At 39.7% G+C, this 27,634-nt stretch overlaps 1 protein-coding gene and 1 long non-coding RNA gene across 2 annotated transcripts in view; one reads left to right on the top strand and one right to left on the bottom strand.

The window, feature by feature from the left end:
• Nucleotides 1-3,687, top strand: part of LOC118469716 (uncharacterized) — a 112,981-nt gene extending 109,294 nt beyond the window's left edge. Inside the window, exon 5 of the long non-coding RNA XR_008601681.1 lies at nucleotides 3,549-3,687. This is a non-coding gene — a long non-coding RNA (uncharacterized LOC118469716). The remainder of the gene's footprint in view (nucleotides 1-3,548) is intronic.
• slc6a11b (solute carrier family 6 member 11b) lies at nucleotides 38-26,455 on the bottom strand. Its single transcript, XM_023292766.3, has 15 exons — nucleotides 26,166-26,455; nucleotides 25,370-25,597; nucleotides 24,663-24,797; nucleotides 24,213-24,353; nucleotides 24,000-24,081; nucleotides 20,483-20,615; nucleotides 17,208-17,342; nucleotides 10,025-10,128; nucleotides 9,593-9,717; nucleotides 7,359-7,471; nucleotides 6,715-6,852; nucleotides 4,951-5,053; nucleotides 4,219-4,319; nucleotides 3,580-3,750; nucleotides 38-2,473 (listed from the first exon to the last, which is right to left on the bottom strand). Exons 2-15 carry the CDS (start codon nucleotides 25,578-25,580, stop codon nucleotides 2,330-2,332), a joined length of 1,836 nt encoding a protein of 611 aa, XP_023148534.1. The 5' UTR covers nucleotides 25,581-25,597; nucleotides 26,166-26,455; the 3' UTR covers nucleotides 38-2,329.
• Between the last annotated feature and the right edge of the window lie 1,179 nt (nucleotides 26,456-27,634).

Below are 27,634 nucleotides of genomic sequence, written 5' to 3'. Positions count from 1 at the left end.
GTAAGATTACGTTAAATCTAAAGACCAAAGTCAACACTCACTTTTCTTTATCATATTTATTCTTAAAAATGAGTAAGCAGACAGTTCATGTGTCCTGTGAATACCAAAATGTGTGTAGAACAGTACAGAACAGTAAAACACCTTTCATTATATTTCTATAACAAGATCTTTTGAGCATATCAAAAGTCAAAACAAAGGACGTATTCTTTTTTATTACAGCAAACCTTTTTAAAACTTTTTTCATCTCAAGAAATAGACCACAGATTTCTAGAAAGAGATGTAAAAATATACATTGATATGATCAGGGTTAAACAGCAGGCTATAATTTCTGATGCACACAACTATTGACTTGCACAAACATCAGTGAGGAGGTGATAATGTCAGAATGCAACAACACCAGAGGGACCAATCACATGTTTGAGAGGACGTCACAGCTTAGACAGGAGGAGCTTCGGTCACTAAACACTTCCTCGGTTTCCCTCATTTCTTACTCGATCACACACTTCCTCAGCTCATCAGTTCCTTATTTCTTTCCCTGCTTTCTTTGCATCCTCCTGAAAAACTGTAAGAGAATTTTTCATTCCCTCAGATGCTCTCCTCTGATTGCATTTTCATCAGGAAACAAGGACACAGGAAAGAAAAGAAGGGAAGTGGGAAAAAAAGTTGGACAAAGCAAGGAAGGGTGGAAGGACAGCTGGGAGTCATTCGAGTGCTGATGGGATGAGGTTGTAATGGACAGAGATTGATCTTAACAATGAGACCAGCTCGTTGTCTCCTACCACAATTACATCAATGACAGGAACAGACTGCTTTCACCCCTGCAGTGGCTCAGATGGCAAAATTAAGACATACTTTTCTTAGTGAAAGGTCACAGAAATGTAAATCAATAGCAAGGCTATTACTGACACATAAATGTGTGATGAAATGCAGCTAATCACAGTTTCAAACAAGACCTGAGTCATTGTTCAAGCCCTCCGTGTGATGCAATGAAGCAGTATAAAGAAGTGGGGAAAAAACTGAGAGGCAGACAAGCAGAGGTTGAGGATGAGAAGCAAGGCATCGGGAGAAAAAGACTGAAGAGGACATGAGGAAAGAATAAGAAAGAAGGAGGATAAGAAGACAAGATGGGGTTTGAAATGCTCATCTGATGGGCGTCCGTCTTCTCCTCTACAGGCGGAGCAGGAAATAAAAATGCAGGGTTGGAAGCACGTCTATCTGTCACTCTGTGTTAGGCTCAGCATAATTACTGTGAACCGACAGATATCCATGACTTATAGGAGGGCGGCTAGAGGAGAGAGAGGTGTGGTGCTTTTAAACTCAGCCTGCGAGTCACACACAGCTATTTGTAGCCAAGTGAAGATCTGTACCTTAAACTAGAAAATTAAACATTTCTATAACTGAATGGGAGCTGATTTAAAGTCTTTTAAACCCTGGACTACTTTATACTTGCCCTTAATTTTTTTTGCTGTAAACTTCCCAAGAGGAGACATTTAGTTAGAAAGAGCCATGCCATGGAAATCTGCAAAACCCAGAAGGACCCAATATGTGCCAACATAATGCTCAATGACCTTATGATATCATTCAGTTACATCCAGTAAGGAGAGTTTTTGCTTGTATTGCTTGGCAACAACAATGAATTCAAGTAAATAATAAGTATTCAAGGCCTAAAAATGTTCCACAGCCCTCACAGTCACGGCTGGTGCAGATAGCATTTGAGACTTCAGTGGCAAAACTCTTTAAACATAATGTATAGTTTTTCTAGCAGGAGAATTTGGTGCCCTCCTATAGCCTCTGTGCTAAGACACACTGCAGAATCCTTTCTTGACACACAAAACTATGTAGAATGGTCCCCAAGCTGCTACATCTCAGATAGTCACATTTGGGTACCTAGTACCTAATATAGAGGCACAGCACTTTGCCAATAAATGTACAGTGTAAGCCTTGTACAACACAACACACTGGTCTTGTTCTAAAGGCACAGACACTAGTGCGACCAGTACTGACAAAGTACCAGGACAGGTTTCAACCATGTAGTGTATGTCATCAAACACATTTTTAAATATTAATGGTTAGAAAAAAAAAGAAATAGCTGCTTTAGTCACAATGTTAATCAAAAACAACAAAAGTGTTATTTAAAGTTTGTGCAAAAACAGAAGCAGACTACATAAACATGTGATAACTTTTCTTTTTTTCCTTTTTTTTTACAAAACAAAAATAACACTCCCAGTCATTTGTTTCATTTCCTGTTTGTGTGTGGTGGCTGATAATATTGTGGTGGTTTTCATTTTGCTGGACAGCAGGCAGCTTGGTTGGTCAGTCAGGCGGTCGATTAGAAATGCGTCTCCTTCTCTGAGATGGTGGATATTTTCCCGTCGACCTTCAGTTTTGCGTCATTGGCAGCATAAGGACTGAGGGCAGCGAGTTTTCCTCTCATTTTCAGGTCTGGGCTAGGGGTGGTCAGCTTCTTCATTCTCTGCAGAGAGGCGGATTGAAAGAGCAGAAATATGTTATCTCTCATTCTCCGGTAGCCCTGCTTTTCCCTGGAACATTTGGCGAGTAAAAAAGCATCAACAAAAACTGTATCCAAATGTTGCTAAATATAAAACTGAGATATCTGTGCCAGCACATAAGTGGGCGTCATAAGATAAATCTGCTTTTCGTGCTGCAACATCAGCTAACTGTTCCCTAATTTGTATAGACATTGACAAGTTCTTTGGTATTTAGTCTAGAGGTACTTTGAGGATAATGAAGGAATAGCATTGTGGTACAAGCAGGGTCAGGGATTTGTTTGTTCCATAAGATGCTGGATAAACAGTAAATATCATATAAATTAATGTGTGCTATCCAAGGCACCCACTATAATATCAATACCATGCAACTGCAATTGATTGGTATAAAGATATACAGACATTAATGTAATAGTTTCTAATCTTTTCTCAGCTATGTAGGCATAGAAATGTATGCACTACCCAAGTCTACAGTCTACAGCCATGATTTGCTGATGTTAATCTCCCATATTTTGTCATGCTTCAGATCTGCCAGAGACCAGCGGCCACTCGTGATCGTCTCACATCAGAAAGCTGCATTTTGTTTATTTGATCCTCCCTTGAGCAATGATGGGAGATCAACCCAACTGTGTCACAGTCCCTCTGTGAAAGTCAGATGGAAGAGATACGAATCCTGCATTCTTTACGCTTATTCAAAGCAAGGCAGCCAAGTGATTTATTAAAATCTTTCTCAAATGCTAATACAGCTTTCCCTTCAAGGCCAGCACATTCTGCTTTTAAAGGTGAAGTGTGATTCTGTAGGAAGATTGTTGATATTTAGCTACTTAGTGCTGGATTTACCATCCCTCACTTTCCAACTTGTGATGGAAGATGCAAAAGACAAAGTACCAGTGTTGCTTGGAGGCAAGCAATCACCCAGACTATAGCCATATCTGTTTAGTGTAATTATTATTACAAATATTACAATTAATTTCCCACAAGTGTAGTACAGCTAAAATCACATATGGAAGAACTTATTTGTTGATATGTTTCTTTCTTTAGGGGACCACTGTGTTCCTGTATGTGGTCTTACCTCAGCGAAGGTGCCAGGAGTCTTCCAAATCATCCAGATAATTCCCAGAGGGATGCACACCATCGAGGACATGGCCATGAACCAGCCGATGCCATAGCCCCAGTCAGGGTAAGTGTATACATTGTTGTACTTTAGCGGTTTGTACTTAATCAAGAAGAACAAGAAAATTCCCTGCAGCAAAAAAAAAGACACATTCTGTTTGCAAATGTTGTTTTTTAGACTGTGAGAAAGAAATGCTTCTAATTCTCTGGTGAATAAATGTTTCTTGCAGTCTTTTCAATTCCTTAAGGTGCTGTGCCAATGTGTAGCATGTAAATAATTTCTCTAAATCCAGGAAAATCCATCAAGAATGATAAAAACCTAAATCACAAACAATAAAGTCAAAAATGATTGACTACACAGAACATAATACAAATTAAATATTTACACAAATTGTCTTCAAGATGAGCCAAAAAAAATCACGTTTAACTTGGGAACATTTGTTTTTGCAGTAGTTTTATTCTATAAATGAATACTGCACTCGGTTTGAAACCCCAAATCCACGTAAATCAGTCTATTCAGGTTAACAAATAGGAATCTTCTGCATGAGCATGATGTGTTCTGCTACTGCTCTCGAGTTTGTCTCGGCATTAGACTCACAGCACAGATGCCCGGGGTCAGAATCATCCAGCACCATTTGATGAAGAAGACAGGTTTGTAGCCAATCATGTCCTCAATGTTCAGGTAGAATCTGTCACTACCTGAAATGCAAATAAGTGTCACTCAGAGAACAGTCTACACGGATCATCAAAGTAATGAAGTGACTGATGTCTTTTGACAGTTTAGGGCTGTCCGAACAAATCTGCAGACTTTATGTGGAGCAAACTTTCAATGAAGGGAGCCAAAATCATTCTGTATTGCTTAGTGGTGAATATACTGTGCTAATAGTTACCATTATCTGCTGAAATGGACTAACAACAGTGTAAATGTACTGATATCTAAACACAGAAATGACAGAAAGCCATATACGGTTTCTCTCATGGCATCACATGTCCTCAGTAAAGGACAGTGAAGACACATTTATGGGAAAAAAGGCACTGCTTTAGTGCCATAATTTTGAATTTAACATCTCAATAACATGTTTTATAATACTTGTACAACATTTAGATACGTCTGCATGTGATGGAGACCATTCTCCAGCAGAGGGCAGAGAAGAAATATTAATGCAGCAATGAGGGTAAAACCATAAAAAGGGTTCTGTGCAATGGCCTGTTGTTTTTGCTGAAACATGTGACAGCTTTTCAACTGACAAAAGACAAGCTACAGTGATCTGAAGAGTGAGAAGTGATTTAAGATTGCTACATATATTTTAAGCTGCCACTCTAATCTTACCGTACACCCAGCCGATACATATGGACTCAAAAATGGCCACAAACAGCAAACACATCCCGCTGGCAGCGTACGCGTCAAACAGCTGGAAGACGTACATTCCTCCCTGATGGGACAAGACAGGTGTCAGTTTTCTGTCAGTGATGCTACATGTGAAGGAGACTAAGTCGGATAACATCAGATATGGAGTGAATTCGTAATAAGTGCGCTTGATTAAATTTATCTGGGACTGATGGCAAGGACTTAAACAGTAAAGAAATTCTTATTGCAACCACCCAGCACTGATATTTCTTCTACTGAAAGTTAAGGTTTGTCCCAAGATTACGAGTTTATTACCACAGGAGCTTCAACTTATCACCACTTAATGCTGGTTTAATACAACAGCTATGAATTCTGCAGTGCTTTTTGTTTTTTTATTGTTACCCTCACCTCCTAAAATTGACTTTAAACACCAAATGGACGCTCTGTTCTTTAGTGCCCTGATACACTGACACTATTTTTGAAAGATGCACTGAATATTATATATTTGATATTACCTGGATATTAGTATGACCCATTCCTGAATATTAAAGATATAACTCAGCTTTTTGTCAAAAACTCTTATTCACCTTCCTTCTGAGAGAAACTGAAATCACTTGCAAGCCCGCACAGCAAAAATGGAGCAACTGATGATAGCTTTGGGATCAGCTAAGCCCACCTCCCCACAAATTAATGTGCTACTTGTTTGATTAATTTGCACTAAAACCCGAGCCGTAAAGAAGACGACTGGGATTCCAGCTTGATAGTGAATCAACGGTGTGGTTCATTCTCTTGGTCTCACACTCCACCTTCTCTACCTCCACTCAAGACAACTCATCTGTGCTTTCCTCTAAAAGGCTCATCATAAATAAAATCTCACATGAATCTGAGAGTAGGGTTACAGCTAAGAATATCATCAAAATATATTCTGTGTCCATGTCTCACTACAGTCCCAGAAGATCTTTTGGACTGTGTTTAATCCCACTTTAGACGCCTTGTGGCATTTTATTATGATATTATGCTCTTTGGCAGCTGAAAGAAGTGAAGTGTCTAGAGCGGAGGTTGTGGTTGGAGAAGAGTAAAAGCAGAGAAAATGCATATATATAGTGATGACAGGCAGGATAGAGGTCAAGTCACCGGACATTGCCGCTCCATAACAAACACTAGACTGAGAAAGAGAGAAAGTACTTCACTTTCATATTGTACTAAGTTCTTGCCTTCTGTTTCATGGCCATTATGGACCACTAGAGAACTGCCTTTACAGTGGGGGTGGATGGAGTGCAGTGCATACAGAGACATGAAAAGCTTTTAGTGGATGAAAGTCCTTCCTGATATTGTGAGGAACCAGGTTCTCCTCCATTATTGCAACATAAAGATGGAAGGACTTAAAAGCACAGCAGGGCTGCTTGTGTTGCTGTGTGATGTTACTCTTGACCACAGACCTGAAGGACTGGAAGCAAAGTGTCAAACACAAGAGATCCTGTGGTAATTTAAAAAATACAACCCACTACAAATGTCAGTAGATCATAAGATCAATTATCTTTTATATATTAGGTGATTCTGAATTAAGTGATTCAGACATTTTGATCTACATTTGGGCTGAAAACAAGGTTTAAAAGTTTTCTATTGCAGGGAATGATGAAGACTTTCATTGCTGTAAACTGTGTGATCTTGTGGTACAGCAAAATCTCCTGAATATAGTCAGACAAGCAAAGGTGGAGCAGACTTCGTAGCAATACTGATCCTTACCTCCGTACACATGATGAGTCCTATGAAGAAAGAGACTATAGACATGCCCAGAATCAGCAGCTCTCTGCGATAGCCTCTCCTGAAGGTCTCTGGGTACATGTCCACCACAGCTGTGACTAAACTCTCCACACACACAAACTGAGAAACAAACCAAGTAAGGTCAGTGTATAGGGTATTAAGAGGATAGTAAGCATGTACATTTGCACAAAAAGAAAGTGTGATATGCATTTATCTCCACCAGGCACCTTTTAGCTTCCCAAAGTTGCACAAAGTGTTTTACAAAATTGAAAATAAATGCAATTAACGTATAATCGTACTGTTTTCTTTCTAATAGAAACAAATATAAGTCAAGATTATACTCATGATTTCTCAAAAAAAAAAAAAAAAATCCAAAGCATTAGCACAAATCACAACAGTCTTGATGACTGTTGACGGTTTATAGATTGGCTAATGACAAATCCAGCTTTCTCTGTAGGACTTACAGTCAGCATAAGCCACACATTTACATTCAAGATCTCATACGAACTTTGTGCTTCTTTGTCTTTCCAGCGCTTAAGGTACAGTATACAGATAAGTATAAGTTGCTGGTTGCTGTCTGTTTGTTTTTTATCTAGTAATCAGCTTTTTCATAATATGGTACTCACCTGACTGTCCAAGCCAAGGAAGATCAGCATCATGAAGAAGAGACAAGCCCAAAGTGGAGACAGAGGCATCATAGTAACAGCTTTGGGGTATGCAATGAATGCAAGACCAGGACCTGCATGATGAAAAAGATACAAATACAGGTTTCTGGACTCGTGACAGTTCTTTTGACAAAACTCAAGACAAGGTTATAGTAGCGAAAAAGACGTAGTCACTTTATTCTTGGAGTATTATTAGTCTAACAACATTACAGTAGCATGTTTCTTTGAAATTTGAACTTATCACTGCTGTTATTGCTTTTCTTGTAAATTATTCACTGATCTGATTTTCGGCATTCTGATAATCATAGTAGACATCAACTGGTCTAGGAAGGGGATTTCTCTTGTGTTGTCTTTCAAAATTTTTGTTTATATTATCTCCAGGAATTTTAATGTGTCTACTTTAGTAGGGTTTTTTTTTATATTACCAATTGTTCCTATGTATTGTAAAAATGGTCACTCTTGATACCATTTTGCAGTACCCTCAGGCTCTAGGGAGCATTTAAATGTCTCTGAAGAAATTGTATTGTTTTCCAGCCCTCAACTTCACTGTTTTGCTTCACTCTCATAGCTCTCCTCAATCTGGTTTTGCAGTTGTCTTAAAAGTTATAAAACCCCACTGAGGAGTACCTGCCCAGCACCAAACAGCCAAATAAACAAAGTTAGCTTTTGGCTGCTACACAGTGGTGCTTTTAGCATGTAAATGTGCATGTTTTTTTGCACCAAAATGAAGCCAAAAGGAGAGTGGATATTGGAGTCACGTTGATGAGGTAGCCATAAACGCAACTCTGCAAGGATACTGAATGTTGCTCTGTGCCTGCTGGATATCTAAATAGTTAACTGTTTAACATAATGTCTGCTACATTACTATAACTTTACAATAATGATGACATATCCAGTTTGTTTGTACAAGTTCTTTCACTGCTTCCTAATGGCCAAAAGCCAATATTGCAGTTTTATTCATTGCAGCTTGAAGTGTTCTCTTTGTTGTATTTCATTAATTATTGTATTATTTGCAAATGGCTATGGTGCAGACAGGATGATCCCAACTGTCAAGCAATTTTAAAAAATAACTGGAGAAAAGTGTACTAACTCATGGCATACATATGGATATAAAATACTGATTAAGGCCAGGACTGGCTAATACCATTTCCAAGGTTAAGCATGACAGTGGCAGCATCATGCTATGGGGGTGCGTCTTTGCAGCAGATTCAGGGGAGACTGATAAGAATTGAAAGAAGGACATATACAGCCAAATACAGAGAGGTTCTTCAAGGAAACCTGCCCCAGAGTGCAGCAATCTGAGATCTGGGCAACGGTTAACCTTTCAGCATGACAATGCTTAAAAGTTTACAACCAAGACGGCTCTGGAGAGGCTTCAGAACAAGTCTCTAACTGTCTTCGAGTGGGCCAGCAAAAGCCAAGATTTAACTTAAATAAAACATCAATGGAGAGACCGGAAGATGAAGAATTCACAGTGTATCCCTTCATAGTCTGACTGAGAGAATCTGTCAGGAAAATTAGGATAAACTGCTAGGATGCAGCTCTGCACATCTTGTTGAGATTTACCCAACAGCACTCCAGCTGCTAAAACTGGCTTCTATAAAGTATAGAATTAAGCAGTTTTTGAATTTGCAAAAAATTTCAGAACACACGTTTTCACTTTGTCATTATGAGTTATTAGGCGTAAATTTGTGGTGGAAAATGACAATTTTAACCACTCAAAATAAAGTGAAGCAAAAAGTGAAGGGTCCAAGTTCGTTCTGAATTTGCCATAAGACTGTTTGATTCAAAAGAAGAAGCGGCATGCAAATGCCTTATTAAACACCCACACTTGGTGATAGCCTCTTAGAGACACATTACCCAAAGCATTAAGCTCGGTCGCTACTGTGCTCTAAGACAAACATTTCAAATCTCTCGCTCTGTCACATTCACTAAATCATTCATACTAACTTGAATAAATCATAATGCGGTGGTCTAAGAGCCTAGGTAAAGTGTATTGAGTTATATAACTCGGCATGTTTATCCATTTTAGCCCAGAATGATGGATGAAAGCACAAAAACTGAGATGGGCTCGTTCTTACTCTACAGTATCTTCTTAAGCTATAATGCTTGGTCTCATTACATTTTTTGAAACTTGGTACTAATTTGGATTCAGATTCAGAAACATGACGTCACATTATCTGTTATTCTCTCACCAGATTCTGCCACAGCTTCGATGGGAACATTTTGTTCGTAGGCCATAAAGCCCAGCACAGAGAAGATAGCAAAACCTGCCACGAAGCTGGTGCCGCTGTTCAAACAACACAGCATGATGCAGTCCCTGAGGAGCAAGACAGAAGAGAAAGAAATGACACTTACTGTAAGAGCTGTTATTGGATGTGACACCAGAAGCAACACACTTTGTGCCTTGCTCTGTCAACAGACAAGGTATGTAATGAATAGAAACTTAAATTATACATTATGTGCCAATGCATTCCTTCTTATCAGTCACCTTTCACCAGTGGAGCTTCACTCGTATTTGTTTATTTTTTATGTATAGAAGTGTACAGTTTCTATTGTGATCTTATTTTTCTATTTTTGGCATATATTTTGTCCAGCAAATTGTCTACTAGTATCTAGATCCTTACCTGTAGCAGTTATTGTTGTAAGCATTGTAACTTCCCAGAGCAGTGAGACAGCCCAAGCAGATGGCATAGGAGAAAAAGATTTGTGTTCCCGCATCCACCCATACCTATATAGAAATGAACATTAAGATACAATACAGACAGGCAAGATTAAAAGATAAACCAGGAAGTGTTTTAGTGAGATGCTGACATATGTTCTCCAAACTCTAAACTCTCATGGATTAGTTTACTCTATTGTTCTAATGCTGCCAAATACTGCAGCTGAGATAAAGCCAGTTATAGATGTTGATTCCATAGCACGTAATTCACATAATTTCATACTCATGCTCTTCTCAGGTTTTTTTTTTTTTGATTGTTTTATTAGCACTTCTACCATCAATGGAGAAACTGACATTCAAGGTATATACAAGAAATATACAGAGAAAGAATGTTTTGATCTGTAACAGACGGTCCTGCTGAATGATGCTAGTGTAAATGGACAGTACACAAACACATGCACAATTTCAGAAACTCATTTGTCATGTTCATGGTCCAATACCAATGCTTCTCAGTCTATTAGTGACTAGAAAAAAAATCTTAATGCCATTATGAATCAGTTAAACCACAGAATTAAAATTAATACAGTGTGTTTCTTCATTCACAAGAGATTACCAAGGTCACAAGAGGTGACTTCATCTTAAAATCCCACATCTCCTTTTTTACCCCTCATCTACCTTTTCATCACGCCAATGACTTAGTTTGAAATTTTTGCCCAGCTCAACTGTCTTCTTTCCCTTCTGAGAGTCATACAGTGAAGTAACATGAATCATAGATTAAAATCCTAAAAGTAGCTACAATGTCTTACAGTGGCTAAATATTCATATTACGCTTCACTAGCTTCCTTCCCTTTATACTGCTTGGTCAGATTAAAGCTGGAGAGCAACTGTGTAATATAAGGTTTAATTTAACATTCAATATTCAGATCTTCCTGACAAACTTGTATTGGCAGTGATAGTCAATAGAACACAATACAAACAGTTATCACAGAAACTGTTTCTTTTTTTAGAAAGTGATTCCACTGAATGGCATGCATTGTTTTGGGTTGGTAGCAAAAATATGAGAGACAAATAATTCAAAACATGGGCAAAAAATCCAAACTATCCGCATGGCCACACACCAGTAGTGCTTTTATACCATGCTGGGGATGAGACTTTATCGATGGCAGAGCTGTCAGTTGGTCAGTCCAATACTTTGGTCTAAAACTGAACTAACAGACTGACCAGGAAATGACCATGAAGACATTCATGGTTTCCAGAGGATTAATCCTACTGATTTTGGTGATTTGGTGGTTTTTATTCTAGTATGTCAAAGTTTTCAACTATCAAGTGAAATATCTCGGCAATGATTTTATAGGTTACTACAGACATTTTCATGGTCTCAAGATGATAAATTCAAATGACAAAGGAACCCCCGACTGTTCCTCCATGAGGTTGGCATTTATAGTTTTTAGTGAAATACCTAGACAACAATGGTATGGCCGGACAGTCCCATCCCACGTGATGAACCGAATGCATTTCTACTTTAACTTTCATTTAACATAATTACTGAATTTTAGCGCACTAGATGGTGAGCATAGTAAACATTACACTTATTTTATTGTGAACTTGTTAGCATGCTGATGTATGTTTGCATACTTGCATAGCTGTAGACTGGTAGTTGTACTGCAGTTTGGATGAACCACTTCTACACACTAGAACACCAACACAACTGGTCCTTTGTCTTTACTTTCATTTTTGCAACAAAGCATGCAAAGGTGGACAAAGCATGATAATGTGTCTCTCAAAAACATTGTGAATACAACACTGGAGACTAGTTGATCTTGCATTCTGTGCGAAAAAGGAAAAAAACCTCAATAAGGTCAATATAATGTTAATTCTTAATTCTCTTTACCTTTTTTGGATCACATCTTTTCTCAATATACACTGAGCTGAAGGTCAACATCCTGGATATTATTTCAGTGCACACTGATAAAGAACCACATTATACATATTTGGTTTGTAATACATGTGAAGCCGTTTAATGCAAGGATTTTCTGTCTTTCTGTATCAAATGATTTTATTTAAGCCTGGGTGAAAATCAATATTTGGTTCATTAACTCCACAGGGATTTGCACATGTAAGCTTCTTCACTGAGACAGCACTAAAATGTGCATTATGAAACTAGTTTGTAGTGCAACACAGGACCCCAGAGCCCACAGGATAGCATGGGGTGCTAGCGGATTCAAACTTAATGCAGCATGGCTCTTTGAAAACTCTCTCACATCACCATTCAGCTACTAATCTCATTTCCCCACCGAAAAACAATTAACAAACGCAAGGTCTTCGCTCCCTCCTGGGAGTAACCACGGTAACTTCTGTGACCTCACAAACACAGGACTGTTCCTGTGGAAGAACAGGCCTTTCTCCCCTAATGTTCATTAATGTTCCCTTTAGTTCACCCTCGGCTGATGGCCGCACAGCGCAGAGAAACCTTAAAGGCCCAGGCTCAGAGAGAATCACTTGTTGATGTTGTGCCTAATTTGGCCAGCTTGTGTTTGGTTATGTTGAGACTGTGGAAACTTTTCTACTGTGTGAAAGCTGGATGACATTGGCTATAAGATAGTGTTCTTGTTATGTCAATGTACCATTCTCGGTGCTCCTCACGTTCCCCAATATTTATGAAAAAGATCAATACATATTGGATTTAGATATGTGGAATGCAGCGTTAAGACATTTGGGTGAAGGGAATTAGATTTCACACACCATTATACCTCTGAGCCACAGTGAATGTAATCATCATGATGATATATCAAACTGAATATACAGTGAGCCAAATAGCAGTGTGTCTGTGATTTCAGTCTTTCAGTTTTACAAACATGGATCCTTGTCATTTCAGGTATAATTATGAATACAGCTTAACTACAAAATGTCTAATGTGTTGAAGAAACACTCTCAAAAGTTCTCTGGATGTTCATAAACTCCAATGTTTCTGCAAAGCCGATATAAATTTCTACCAAATACTGTCACTCCAATCACACTCCATCTCAGTAAAATCAAAACAGTTTTGTAAAACTGAGACTTCAGTTCAGGATTATCAGAAAGTCTCACTTTCTCTGTTTTGCTGCAATCACATTTACTTAAAATTGGAAAAAGAAAGGGACGTATTTCGGGATGTGGTTGCTAAGTATAGAGTGTCAGTGTGTGGAGCTCTTTAGACAAAGTAGGAATGAGTGACTACAGGGGACGTCTTTAGAGGGAACTGAAGTGAACAGAATGAAATGTAGGAAGGCTGCACATTAGAATAGTGGAGGAGTCTTGCAAAGACCGAGAACGAAGGAAAGGCAGGAGGCGCGACATTGTAGAAGATTGTGTTTTCTACGGTTCTGATAAATTTTCTTCAGGTATTTTAAATGTTTAATTAGAAGCGGGATATACATTAGTACCCAGCATATTTATACACGTAACTTATGGAAGTTAATTTATTATGAAGTCACATTTACACTTATATTTTGTGTATTATACATAGCCTTAAATGACCACAAAACTACCTCCTGATTCACTGTCATGCTCTGCTACACATGGATATAGGTTTACTTTTTTCTAGCATTATTGTGTCTTGGCCAACACAATGAGAAAACTACAGGAAAATATAGTGTGTGACAGTATGTTTTTTGTCCTATAGTACCTGCTCATGGCAAATAAAACATGCTTTATTACCAGTTTTCATAGTTAAGCTTCAGGCACTCAGAGATAAAGTTCTTGGTTAAATATTAAAAAGTCAACACTGAGCATGGGATATGCTCATTTATATGTTTATTTATTATTTATTCAGTGAAACTTTGATATTTTTCTAACATTTAACAAAGTGGTACTACTAACCCTCTTTTCTGGTGTCAAAGTTTTGCACTTTGTAAGCTGATCCACCCTGAAAACTTTGCTGTGAGATGTGTGTGGAACAAACAAGGAGAGTGTTTCTGTGGCCTCATTTCTTCAATAAGTACAGAGTGTATTGTGAGGTTCTGCATGACAAGGAGAACTGAGGTAAAAATTTAAGTTTGACTAAGCGAGATAAGAGCTTTGGTATGGGAGAAGCTGGGGTAAATAAGCAAACACGCATTTCCAGCTGTGCTGCCTGGAAAGAAGGCAAGTGTGTGCGTGAGAAGTGTAAAGAGGAGGGTTGATGCACAGGGCAGGCTGGAGGGTGACGAGGTGAGAGACAGCCGGACAGAGGAAGGTGTAGGAAACAGGAGAATGGGAAAGGCATGATAAAGTTCAGGGGTGTAAAAAGGAAGGACAACACCCAGCCACACACAGTCCACACAGCCTGGTGAAGAGAACAGAGCCGTGATTGTCCCGGAAGAAGCTCATTTAACATCAATGTCAGGAGTAATGTCCTCTGCCAAACAGCGGCGCTTCTTTATCGCTCTCCTTCACTCTCCCTGTGCTGCTGTTTGTGTCTTTGTCGATTCCTTTAGTGTCACTGTCACCATTTATCTGTATCACTGTTTCCTTTCCTCTTCCTTTACTAAGATCACAGATGCAACTATCACTTTACTGTGCAACAGCTGGACAGCCTACTGAGTTAAAATAAAGTTTCTCCCCAGATTATCAAATTAAAATACTTATTTTAGACTGTGTAAAGTCTTTCTTTGCTTTAGTATTTCATCCATCCAATCTATGATGGTGTGATCCTGTATGTTCTTAACACCTTTTCTCTCTGACAGATTGCGGGAAACAGACGGGCTCATCTGTCTGTATAGTTACAGATGGACTGAATTTCTTGTTAAATATGTAGTTTTCTTGTTATCACATGTATAACATCTCACCCCAGGGACCAGCTGCTGCCATGAGAAGAGTGAAGCAGGTGTTTAGACAGGATAGAAGTCTGAAAAGCAGGAAACTATCAAATTGAAGCTTATAATTTGTTGAAATATTGTGTTACGTTGTCAGAAATGGAAACAAATTTTGCAAAGATTACACAAAAGGAGACACATGCGTATTACACTGAATTAATGTGCTATAAGTGGACCTAATCTTCACCTCTGATGACCTGTGTTCATTTGATTTAAGCCTTGCTACTCCGCCGAGGAACAGGGCGGAGTTATGCGACGATCTGCGTTGGTTTGTCTGTTAGTCCTTTTCTGAGTAATGTTGCGAACGGACAGTCAAACGGACGAACGGATTTGAAAGAAATTTTCAGGGAAGGTCAGAAATGACACAAGGACCAAATGATTAGATTTTGGCAGTGATGCAGCTTATAGTCTGGATCCACGGATTTGTTAAAGATTTCCGTATCATTGCAAGATAGCAGCACGGCGTCACTGTAGCTTTGACGACAAGTGAACACTACGTCAGCTGCCTGCTGATGATCACATGATTGAGATCCTACTACATATCCACTGCTGTGGACCACAAATTCTTTAAAGATTTCATCCACCAGAAATCATGCAACTGAGCAGCTTTGGCAGAGTACTGCGCTCTCTGAGTGCTTTTCTTGGTTAAATATACTATGTCTGTCAAGCTTCCCACTCTCAAACAGCATATACAGTTTACAAAAACTGTGGCAGATACACTACAAGTATTTATTTTTTTGGGATACAATGGCTTCTTGATTAAAGACAAAAATGTGTTCCCAATTCCAGTTAGCAACCACTGATTTTGTAGACTGAATTGACGACTTACTGCAGCCACGTGCACGACACAAGAGAATTCAGATTCTTCACGAGTAATAGCACAGTCAATACTTCATTACAAGTTAAAGTATGTTTGTATGTTTTTCTCTATCTGTACTGATCTGCTCTGTGTTTCTCACTCAAACTCTACATCCATCTCAATTCACGTTGTCATGACACCCCATCCACTGACATTTTCTGGCGCTCTGTTGCCTAGCGACCCGAGCTGTCTGCCTTTTCCAGACAAGGTCAAGAGTCTCAGTTTGTGTGTCTGTCTGTGTGTGTATCTGTGTGTATGAATTATATGTTAATGTACCACCCCTATTAGCCTCAAATCTTGATCTGTGAACCCTGCAGGTTCTCAGAGCTCACTGTTTATCTGACCCCTAATCATCGCACCGCGAGCATGAAGTGTCGGCCCATATTAAGCCACAATAGTATCAGGGATGTATAAATAAGACCAAATATTTCTAACTATGAGAGCTAGTTTTGCATATTGTGGACAAAATAGAGGTACCATTTTTTTGCTCCAGAAATGCTCAAGCAGTTGCTTGGGCATGCAGAGTTTTACTACACTATAGTGTATAAATTAAAGGTAGGTGATGTGAAAAAAGGAACCGATCCTCATCATATTTACTGTAACAACACCACCTGTCTGTCTGGCAGCAACTCAGTTCCAAACAGGTGGGCGTGAGGTGGAGTATGAATTCATTCCCAAGAGTCTAGTCTCTCCAGCCCTTCCTGCTTTACTTTATTACCTTCTGCGTGTCGTAGAGAATCCGACTAAAACAGCCACTGTTTTAACAGTGTGATTAGACTAAGACAGCTGATCAAATAAACATTATACTGCCGTAAGCTGCCATTAGGACATATGGCGTAATAAACTGAGGACACAAGAATAAATGCAGTTTTATGTTGTCAAGTTTGGGTTTTAAAGAAATATTTATTATGCATAGTAATTCACAAGTGTTCTATAATGTTAAATACTACAGTGTCTATAATGTAAGGCATTTGAAAAAAGCCCTATCAGTATTATCATACCTGGTTTCTGGACCTGCAGTTCCAGTTCAACTTGTGCCCTCACTAGCAAGAAGTAACAGAAATAGTGCACAACATCTACAGGTAATGACAGGAGTTGTTTTCTTCACACCTGCAGCGGTTGTGGATGTTTGACCTTAGAATTTCTTTGACAGGAGTTTATTTAGGGCTCAGTTCTATTAAGGAGGGCACATTTACACTGCTTGAGGTGACATTGTGCATGTCCTCTGTACTCCCTGCATGGTATTCTGATTACTTTCATGACACTGGATCCAAACCAACAAATAAAAACAACAGCAGCATGGCAATAAAACTGAAATAGAAATGCTTCCAAGTGCTATCACGCTCCTTTCCTGTTAGTGGCATCTTCTACATGCTGACACATTTGCTATTCACTAAATTTTAAAGGATTTTTACCGAGTTACAAGCAAAAGACAGATACAGAAGGTCCAAGCCTACCTGAGGGTCAGAGAGACGTGAAATGTCTGGGTAGAGGTAGAACTTGATGCCGTCGTACGCTCCGGGCAGCGTCACTCCTCTGATCAGCAGGACCAACAGCATGACATAAGGAAAGGTAGCTGTCACATACACAACCTGCAGGTAGAAACATGCACATATGTTAGTATGTAGCAACTACAGAAAAAACACGATTTCCACTGAGTCACTGTGAGAACTAGGAGAGTGGTTTCTTAACAAGAAACTGACATGATGAGTAGAAAATAACGCCAAATTGAAGTCGTGCAAAACAAAAAGCATGCCAACAACAGTCACTGCTGAATAATGTTGGCGTCTAACCAACACAGCCTCCTCATACGCCTGTTTTATCAGAACCGCTTCACAGTATCAGACATCAGACTGACTATACTGAGAGAATCTTGAGGTTGGTAGTTTTGTGCCACATGTACAACAATAAAATATCACTCCTGAGACCCAAAGGTGAGAAGACATGACAGTAATATGACCAACCATGTCCATCCAGAAAGAGGGGCAAGAGGGACAAACTAAGTGGAGATGTTAAATCTCAGGGCCAAGGTGGCATTTTTGTTGAAGCACACAAACACACTGTGCTGTAGTGATGCAACATTACATGATCAAGTTTTCTTCAAAAATTACAATTAAATCTAGGACGGCTGAATGGAATAGATCTGATGTCTAGATAATTACATATATTAGACTAGATTAATTTCTGTTACAAAAAACTGTTAATTTTTCACATATATTTTTCTTTTTTCTTTGCTTTTCATCTTTGGACAAAAAAAGTTTTCTAGTTAAAACAATCATTTAAAAAAAACACTACGACTCATAAGTAAAAATTGAATTTTTACTACTTCTTGTATTGGATGTATCAAACAATGTCAAGAATGTCTTCACATTTAACTCAGCAGAAACCATATTTTTCAGGAAGTTTTTACCTTGCTTTACTATAACCCTGCATTTTTGTCTAATATGGAGAGTCAGTGGTGGACTAAAATATAATGACATCAAGATGCACTGGTGATCAAAAGCACTGCTCTTATGATGCATTCCTCAAAGTATTTTTAAAAATACCTCAGTCAGGCAGGCTTGCATATCAGTCTATAACATAGTTCATGATATCTGTTGCCCGGCCTATATCACATAACATCTCACCCTGGGGTAACAACATTTCATGCCTTTGACAGTCATAAATTACAAGGACATATATCTAGTAACACCTCCTATACAGTAGCTTGCACTTGCTAACCATCAAACCAACACTCTCTTTTTATTGAACTATTCAGGTTTTGCAAAATTGTGCTCGACAACTCAAGACTCTTAGAAACCCATTGAACAAAGGCTCTGGCCTCTTGGAAGGCAGAGGCGGGCAACATACATCCCCTGGCTTTCTGGCACTCAGTCAAAGTCCAATTGAGGACAGAACAGGACAGAACAGAGCCAGGCCAGGAGACTGAAAAGAAAAGAAGGCTCCTCTGGCCCCGTCTCTTAAACTGGAGAAGCCCAGAGGAGTGATGCTGGCAGTGTGGGAAAATGTGCTTCTCTTTGAAGCACGCACAAGTGCATGAGTACACACACAAACGGACAACCACACACACAGAACTTCATTCACAACATAGAAATGGGTGTGCACATACTACAGACACAGATAAAATGGATCATTCACACAGACCGGTCTTAAAACACACTAATACGTGCATGCACACATCCATTACCACACACCTACGACACCACTGCAAGCAGCATTTTCATGAATGGATGCTCCTATTGTGTGTGTCTGCATTTGTGCACTTCTGGGAGGAGGAAGTAAGGTGTATTTGATGCAGTGAACTTCTTAATCAAACCTGACACAACTTCAGTTCACTGTTACAGCATGAGGCTGTGCTTTAAATGCGCCTTTAAATGCAGTATTCCACTTGACTGAAATCCTGAACATCCTTAACCTTCAAAACCTGAATCAGAAGTACAGGAGTAAATGAAATCCTAACCAAGGTGTTATTTGAGCATCTGTGATGTTTAATGAGGCCGTCCAATTTAAGCTCTGTTAATCCTAGCATGGCCTACAGGGAAAGCTGTGGGAAAACTTGTCTCCTGCCCAGCAGATCCCTCCTTTAATTTGTCAAATAAAACGATTACACATCCTAAACCTTCTTCTCTTCTTCCTCGCCATCTCTCTGGAGATGAAAAGGACAATATTCAATCTCTCCATGAACTTTTGATGCTCCACATGCTCCTTCCCGCTCACCACGGGTAAACATTTAAGCCACCGCAAATTTACTGGTCAAACCTGCCCCTGCCTCGCCGTAAATCTAACAGGAGGGCTTAAATGTGAGACAAACGCAGCCAACAAAAGAAAAACAGCTTAGCAGAATCGGAACTGAATGGGCTGTAGGGTCTGTGGAAAAGAAAGCACCTCTCTCTTGCAATGAGCGAGCTGTGGTTAATTTCTCATAGCAGGAGAGAGGGAGAGAGAGAGGGAGGCAGCAGAGGCGGAGGCTGAGGATATACTCTGCATGCTCCTCATGAACGCTCTCCTTTCCCCCAGTGAATGCAGGAATCAATCTTGGACCGGCTGCTAAAGCTCAGCCATGAAGAAGCATTCTCCCCTCTTACTTCACAGCCAAACAAAAGACACTTCATGGAGATATAGGCATTGCTGCCGAGTTGTTTTTTTTCCCCGTCATGTAGAATGTGAACCCATTAATTTTTCCTCACACACACCTCTCCTCTTTTCTTTTTACACTCCTTTTCCCTCTGCTTTTCTCACTGTGTCTCTATCGTTCTACTCATTCTGGCTCATTGAATCTGTGAGGAGGTTTTAAAAGGCTGCTGAGCACCCAGAGCAAGGTGCAGAGTCCTTACTGTCCTCCTCAAGGCTGCTAGAGGAGACTCAAAGACATAATTAAAATGGAAAATGCGATTGGAGGAATAGGTGGTGCAGATGCTTTTGTCCTTTGCTTGCAGGACACAAATTCATACGGCTTCATTCGTTGGGAAAGAGTTGTTCTGAGGACAAGAAGGGGAAGTACTTTATCTTGTGGCTCTGAGACGGAAACTAAAACTGCTCCCATGAGCGAACATTGGCAGTAACAGCAAAGCAACATGCACACACACTCTTGCACACGTATAATCATGCACAAATTCCTTCAACACCACAACTTTCATTTGAAATGAAGTAGTTCTTACACATTTCGCCCTTTCTAATGCAAAAGACATGCACACACAAGAGGAAACAGTAAACATGCATTACTCTTTCTCACCTTGCCAGTTGACTTGGGTCCTTTCCAGATGCAGAAGTAGCAGATGAACCAGGCCAGGGCCAGACACATGGCCAGCTCCCAGCGCACCCCCCCCATGTGCTCAATACCATCTGATATCTTCAGCACTCTGCGTCTGATTTGACCCAGAGAGCACAGATAATTACTGATTTACATTTTGATTTAATTCATACTCTTGTGTGATGTGAAAAAGAGGCATTGTTCAACACAAATGTGAAGCAGTCATGAACACATAAAACACAACCTGTGCAGACTATCTGAGATCTGTCTGCAGGCATTTAGCTGCTGCTCGGATTTCAGAGTGATGAAGGGCAATGTGTGCTAAATAAGTTACAACGCACAAGGAGGATGATAAAAAATAAATATTTTCTTAGGGTTGCTCAATATAAATAGTAAAATCCTTTTTGCCGCTGGTTAGCCATATTCCCTAGGAATATAAATGCATCCACAACCTCACATACTGTACATGCAGCGCTTCTACTCTTCAGCTTCACAGTCATGCTTGGTTTCAAGTGTACTACACCAATGGTTCCTTCTGACAACTTACAAATAAAATGTGCCATGAAAGGGTTTTTTCTTTAGCCTCATTTACATTTCTCTTAAAACATGTCCTATAATAGAATATGAAAACAAAGCATTTGATTTTTTTTCCAGACTGGTTTTCATTACTAAGGGCCTTTATTGCATGTAACTGTTTTCTCATTGCAGCACAACACTTTGAAATTCACATACTTACTTACTCGGTCATTCTGAACCGTGTATTCTATCACATATTGCCAGTCATAAATATGCCTCTTCTGCACAAAACATTCAACCACTTTATGTCAGTAATTCAAAGAGTATTCAACTATACATATATAATGCAGCAGGTGGCTTACTTCAGTGTAGAACAATACATTCTTGACAAAGCTGAAACCACTTCCTACATTCTACTGCCCCCTTTCATCTAAGTAACACAGTAAAGGCCTTGGGCCAGGGAGTGAAGTACCCTTCAAACAACAAGACCTGAATCCTTCTGCTGTGTTTCCTCTGCTTGCTGTGCTTGGAGACTTTACATAACGCTTGTTAAAATCCGGAGAGGATCGCATTGACCTACTCTTCTTTGGAAAAGATCCTGGATCAACATGGCCACCATGCTGCTGAGTCATGTAACTGGAGGAGGAGGACGCCCTGTTTGGTGTAAAACCACCTTGACAGATGCCTCCCTGGTGGAATCACCCTGCGTGACAAAGGCGGTAGGCAGGCTACGGGCTCTGGAGGAGGGAAATCGTATCATTACGCTGGAGATGATGTGGTACTTCACATCCTCCACACCTTGAGCTGAGCATCAGGGACATGTCGGTGGGAGAACAACTCTGTGGTACATCAACAGGCAGAGAGAGAGACTCAGTCCGCTCCACTGGCCATGAGGAATCACTTAAACTGTCATGGAGGATCTTGAAAATCACGAAACCTCCCTGTGCTGGTACTGCTATAATGTCAAGGAGTGGACCACCATAAGACTTGTCAACCATGACTCAGCAAAATCCAGGCTTGGTAACACCACCACCTCGACCAGCTAGATACCAATACTGCCGATCTTACCAAGTTGCTAACATTCTCCATACTTATTGGTTACCACAGGTCAAGTAGACTTGTCCCAGCTGGTAAATTCTAGAGATGAAGCAGCTTGTTCTCATGGAATGATGGTTACAGTGACAAAACCTTCAATCCAGATGGCTCTCAGGTTCAATATTGTGGCAGGTTATCGCGTCTAGACTTATAAATTCAAAGTCCCTGTAAATACTGTATAGTGTGACATGGATAAAGGTGGAGGTGAAAGACACAGGGCAGGTTATCAGCAATAATGACATCATAGCTTGTCGGCGGTGGTGAATCAACAGTGTGCTTCCTGTTTGTTAAAGAATAGCCAGGCAACAGCATTGATGGGGGATGAGAAGCAAGAGTCTGAGCCACAGAGCCACATGGTGCTGCCAAATCTTTGCCACCGAGTTCACCCCCGGGGCTCCTGACCAGCCATTGATCATCGTGACATGTTCTTGGTGGCCCGCCACAGACCAAGGCCAACACGGCCCCCCTGTCCCTTCCTGGTCAGCCGAGAGGGCAAGATGTGAACACTAATATGTGTAAATACACTTGTGTGGGTTCTGAGATGTATGTAAACTGGTTTTACATGGGTGACCAGTGCAGTGCAGTGTGACTTGTGTGCATACTGCTTATGTGAGTATGACAAGGTGTGCAAGGTTTTTAAGTTCAGTGAAGGTATCTAGCAGTTTTTAAAGGTTCATTATTGTTCAAACTAGAGATAAGCAAAAATATGCCAGATGTCATTTCTTCTAGTCACACAAGTACTGTGTAAATAAAGTCATGTGTGTTAATTTTGCCAAATATGTCAACTAATTAAAAAAAAAACTCTTCCTAAAATTTCTCCATTCAGCTTTATATCAGCATTAATACTTTGTGTTCAGTCAGACACTGGTAATTTCAATCAATTGATGTACATTTATACAAACTTATTTCCAAACACACAAAATATTTATTTGTTTAGGAGCCTTTTCATCAAATTGTTTTCAATTTTGTCTGCCTTCAATTTTAAAAGAACAAGACTAAATGATGGCAAACAACATTATTTTTCCCCTACCAATATAACAAATGTAAATGAACACAGTATTTCTATTCTATTGTAATATAAAGTTCCATACTGATGGCAAAATACAACTTGCTGCAGCTCTCATGTTTGTTTATGCTGTATTTACAGTACGGTTCAGTCTGTCTTGGCATACGCTGAACCAAGCTTGGTCGCTCCACTATTTTTGCCAACAACATGGTGGTTGGCTCTTTGGCCACGTCTTTCTCCAGGGTTAGGTTTGTGTCGCTGGCTCAAATCTGAATCTGTTCTCACTGTTACACCCGTTATTTAATTTTGTATGGAGGAAGACAGACAACAATCCAAATGTTACTGTTTTGATTCAATACGTAGTTTTAAAAGGGTCAGACGTAGGTTGCAAATTAGATTTGACCCAGCAGTGTAAACACAGCTCCTGGCAGTGAGACAGGAAGTGTGGTCAGCATTACACACTGACAAGGCCTGATCCGCTGCCACACACATGGCTCTAGCTGGGAGACAGCTGGCCTACTAGGGCCTGCTGACACACAAATATGAAAAGGGCTGACTAATTATTGGGGGGTAAGGTTAGGGGGTCAGAGAAACAGTCTGGAGCTGTCAGTAGCTCTGCTTTTCAACAATATGGCAGATAGAAAAACATTATGTAAGGAGGTGATGTGTTGAAGACTGCCCGAACTGACAAAGCATGGTATTAGGAGACAAATGGTGATACCATGAATGTTTTAAACCCACTGACATGGAATGCTACTGGTATATTATAGTGCAATCTGTAATTTCACTTTGCAAACAGAGCGTGAAGTTTTATATACAGAACAATGAACATGACAGAACATGAGGAAGTTGTGACGAAAATAGAAATAAAAGCGTACTCACTCCCAGAACTCAATAACTGGAGAAGTTGCGTTGGGATTTGTAATGTTGGTGGCATTTTCTCCGTAATAGTCGACACAGTTTTCTGCAAAAACACAACATGTTATCTTGTTGGAAGCATCCTGCAGGTATAGATATGGATCTTCTCTGTTTTCTTTTCTCTAGAAAGATACTTATTTGTTATTCTAAGAGGAATGCAGCGTTCCTTCCTCCTACCTGTATTCCAGTAGTGCCCACAGCCAGCCCACGGTAGCTCAGTGGTGAAGCAGTTGAAGAGGTAGAAGATGGCCCAGGCTAGAATCACTATATAGTACACGTTTAGATGAGCTTCAATCACCTGTGTTGCATAGCCAATACCTGAAAAGCAGAAGAGTTATACATGAAAGAAAGAAAATGGGAGATTGGCAAAATAATGGCAAGCTTTTTAAATTGAGGCAATCTTTACGGTTGCTGTGTGTAGTTGTAAGACACCTACGGGAATAAGTGGGCTGCGTAGATGATGGAAGCTTTCAAAAATGAACTCATAAGTTGAGATCATCGCAGTATTTCATGCCCAAGTTCAAGAAGTAAGTTTTGCCACTCCAGTAAAGTTTTCTACTTTCTCTTTAATCATTAAAATTCCACGCCCAACCTAAAATACAAGATATAAAGTGAGCATTTTCTCACCCTCAAATAGCGGGCAGACCTTCCTCCAGCAGGTGATGCCTCCCTCGCTGGTGAACTGACCCAGGGCAGTCTCCAGGAAAAACACAGGGATACCGCAGCACACGAAGAAGATGACATATGGAACAAAGAACGCACCTTAATGCACACAAAAGAAAAACACATAAAGTAGATGAGTGTACACGATCAGCACATGAACATGTCGGACAGGCACAACGGTTCTAAACTTCACTCTTAATTCCTGCTTTATTGCCTTAATATAAATGTGAAAAAAGCTATTCACTAAATTCTGATGAAATGACTTGTTATGATGCCACGTTGCAGGATGACCTTTTCAGATTATGAGGCGGATCCATACTGTGCTGCCTAATGAGATAACCTGCCTCTTTAATTGACTTCACTGTGCATTATGGATGAAGTAGAATATTGTATTTTGAAACTTCTCTTGCCTCTTTATTTTTCATTAAGTGAAGGTTTGCCTCCAGGTTTTGTGCATTAAAAATGTAATTTTTTAAATGTGTTTTGTACCTTTTAAAAACTATATCTTGTTTTCATCCATTCCTCCTATTGTATTTGCCCAACTTCATCCTTCTTGCAATTAAAGGGGTTTTTTATTAAATCCTCCAATAAGAAAACCTCTCTTTCCCCTCATTTTGTTGGTAAACAGTTTCTATCCATCCTACTAACACAGATACAGAAAACTTCCTTGCCTCCTCCATTCTTGTAGCAAAGATAAGGGAACCTCCAGACGTTGCCCAGACCAATGATCTCTCCGGCCACAGACAGGACGAACTCAATCTTGTTGTTCCAGTGACCCCTTTCATTGTAGCCCCCGTTGTCTAGGCTGGAGCTGGACCCTTCCGGGTCTCTGCCATCCTCTGGTTTACCGTTTATAACGGGCCCGCTCTTCTCAGCTGTCATGACGCTCCAGCAGCCCGCTGAGAGTGAAAAAAAAACGCACAAGAACAACGGATTTAAAAAAATTGTGACTTCATAATCAGTTCACTTTTTCTGTTTCTGTCCTTTTTGGGATGTCTGAATCTGAATACCTGTCTAATTAATGCAAAACCACGCCCATCTAATTGTCCAGACTTAGGCATGTGGAAGTTCAAATCAAGTGAAAGCAGTCTAATTAATTGTCACTGATCTTGCAGGTGGGTGGCCCCGTGAACTTCAATAAAAAGGACCGCTGTAGAATCAAATATAATACTTTATTAACTTTTCATTTAATTGATAGAAAAAATACAGAAAATTAATTGTTTTAATGTCTTATTTTTCTATCTTTCTTTCTTCTTTTTTAACTTGACGTCAAAGTAATATCAACAGCAGACTGAAAAATTAATTAACCAAAGTCAAAGCGTGCGTAAAAGACAGCTTTACCAGTTGCTGAATATGTTAGGCTGCAAACCTCATAACAAGTTATTATCACAAGTCATGCAAAATGGGGAAAGGGTATTAGGAAACGTGCAGGATCATGCAAACAGGAATGAAAGTCTCTCTACTCACCAGTCTCCTATGGAACAGTGGCGAACCTCCTTTTGGCTCCCGCGATGATGCGCACCAACAATTGCCTTTACAAAAACGCAGGACGGTTAAGCCTGATCAGGGGGGTGAGAAGAGGAGAGAGGGGGAAAAAGAGGAAAAAGAAAACAATCTGGATCCGCGTTGAGTGAAGTGGTTTTGTTTGAGTCTCTCGTCTATATAAAGGAAGATCCCAGACGTGGCAGATTGACGGTAGATCTTGCACCAGTCGGTGGATAACCTGCGACTGCGCTCCCACTCTCCAAGCGGTCTACTCTCAAGCGCCTCTACTTGGATAAAAGCCATGTGGTAACCAGTCTAGCTCTCACATCAGCGTTACCACGGCGCACAGAGAGCAGGGTGGCGTGGGGAGACGGGCAAAACACGAGCAAAAAGTTGGGAAGATGTAAGTTTGGGCTTCAGGTTTAGCCTATAGTTGTTCTAAAACAAAAACTGGTTTTTATTACCAGCATTACATACATTTAACCCACGAATGGGTTGTGGCTGAATCTGTAGGGTTCGTCTGTTACAATCTTAGTATTTAAATTAATCGTCAAGTTATTTTGATAACTGAGAATGTAAGTAATTTTAAGCAAAAAAAAAAAAAAGTAAAACATAGTTGCTGTGTTTATGTTGATGGTACAGTAAATTGATTATTTTTGGATATGGGATGCATTTACCACGTGTTTCTCAGTGGAAAGAAACTTTAGAAACACTTTTATTTTTTAACCTGCAAACACCATACCTCCATTTTCAATAATGAAACCAGAGGTAAAGTTCTGCAAGTGCCCAAGCTTAATATCGTTATAATATCATTTACAATTGAAATGTGACATAAAACCAACATCAAGTCTGCATTAGAGCTCAACCAATGAATCAGGATGGTTAACATTATTAGTCAGTATTAACTTATCAAAGATATAGCGAATAAATAAAATACAGTACATGCAGTATTAGATAGATTGGCCACAAGAGAGCACTGACAAATTTTACTCTAAATTAATTTTTCACTTAGTAGATATTTTTGCTTTTTTTTTGAAAACCAAATTTTAATTATCTTGCTTTAAAAAATCTGCGATTTCTGTTAAAGTAATATTTTAATCACATTTTTGAATTTCAGATAATGCTATGCTCTAGTCAGTATGAACATGTATATAATAACAGGTTATATACATTGTTATGTACATAGCAAAAGGTTAAAGACTTTTTTCTACCTGACGTGTTTGTTGGTTCAAGATTTGTGGGAAGTCAAGTCCTAATCGTCTAAGAAGCACTGACCCCATTTGATTTATGAATTGATGTCAACAGTCTGGTTCCCGTTGTCGGTGTAGTTGCTCCTGGGGCTCTGCTCTCAGCATACCAACTCACACGTCTTTGTCCCTTCCAGAAGTCACTCTGCACCCGATCGTACAATGTGAATGGATTTCCTCATTTCAAAACATTGGATTGTTGTT

This window comes from Amphiprion ocellaris, chromosome 5, assembly GCF_022539595.1.
Source record: "Amphiprion ocellaris isolate individual 3 ecotype Okinawa chromosome 5, ASM2253959v1, whole genome shotgun sequence".
NCBI classification, from domain to species: domain Eukaryota; kingdom Metazoa; phylum Chordata; class Actinopteri; family Pomacentridae; genus Amphiprion; species Amphiprion ocellaris.
This window is presented reverse-complemented; position numbering and strand designations above follow the sequence as displayed.

Excerpts from the sequence above, each read along its gene's own strand:
- slc6a11b (XM_023292766.3), bottom strand. The coding sequence starts at position 25,580 with ATGACAGCTGAGAAGAGCGGGCCCGTTATAAACGGTAAACCAGAGGAT. Across the intron at positions 10,129-17,207 it reads CACGTCTCTCTGACCCTCAG|GTATGGGTGGATGCGGGAAC; the intron begins GTAGGCTTGGAC and ends ATTTCTATATAG. Across the intron at positions 9,718-10,024 it reads TACAACAATAACTGCTACAG|GGACTGCATCATGCTGTGTT; the intron begins GTAAGGATCTAG and ends CTTGCTCCTCAG.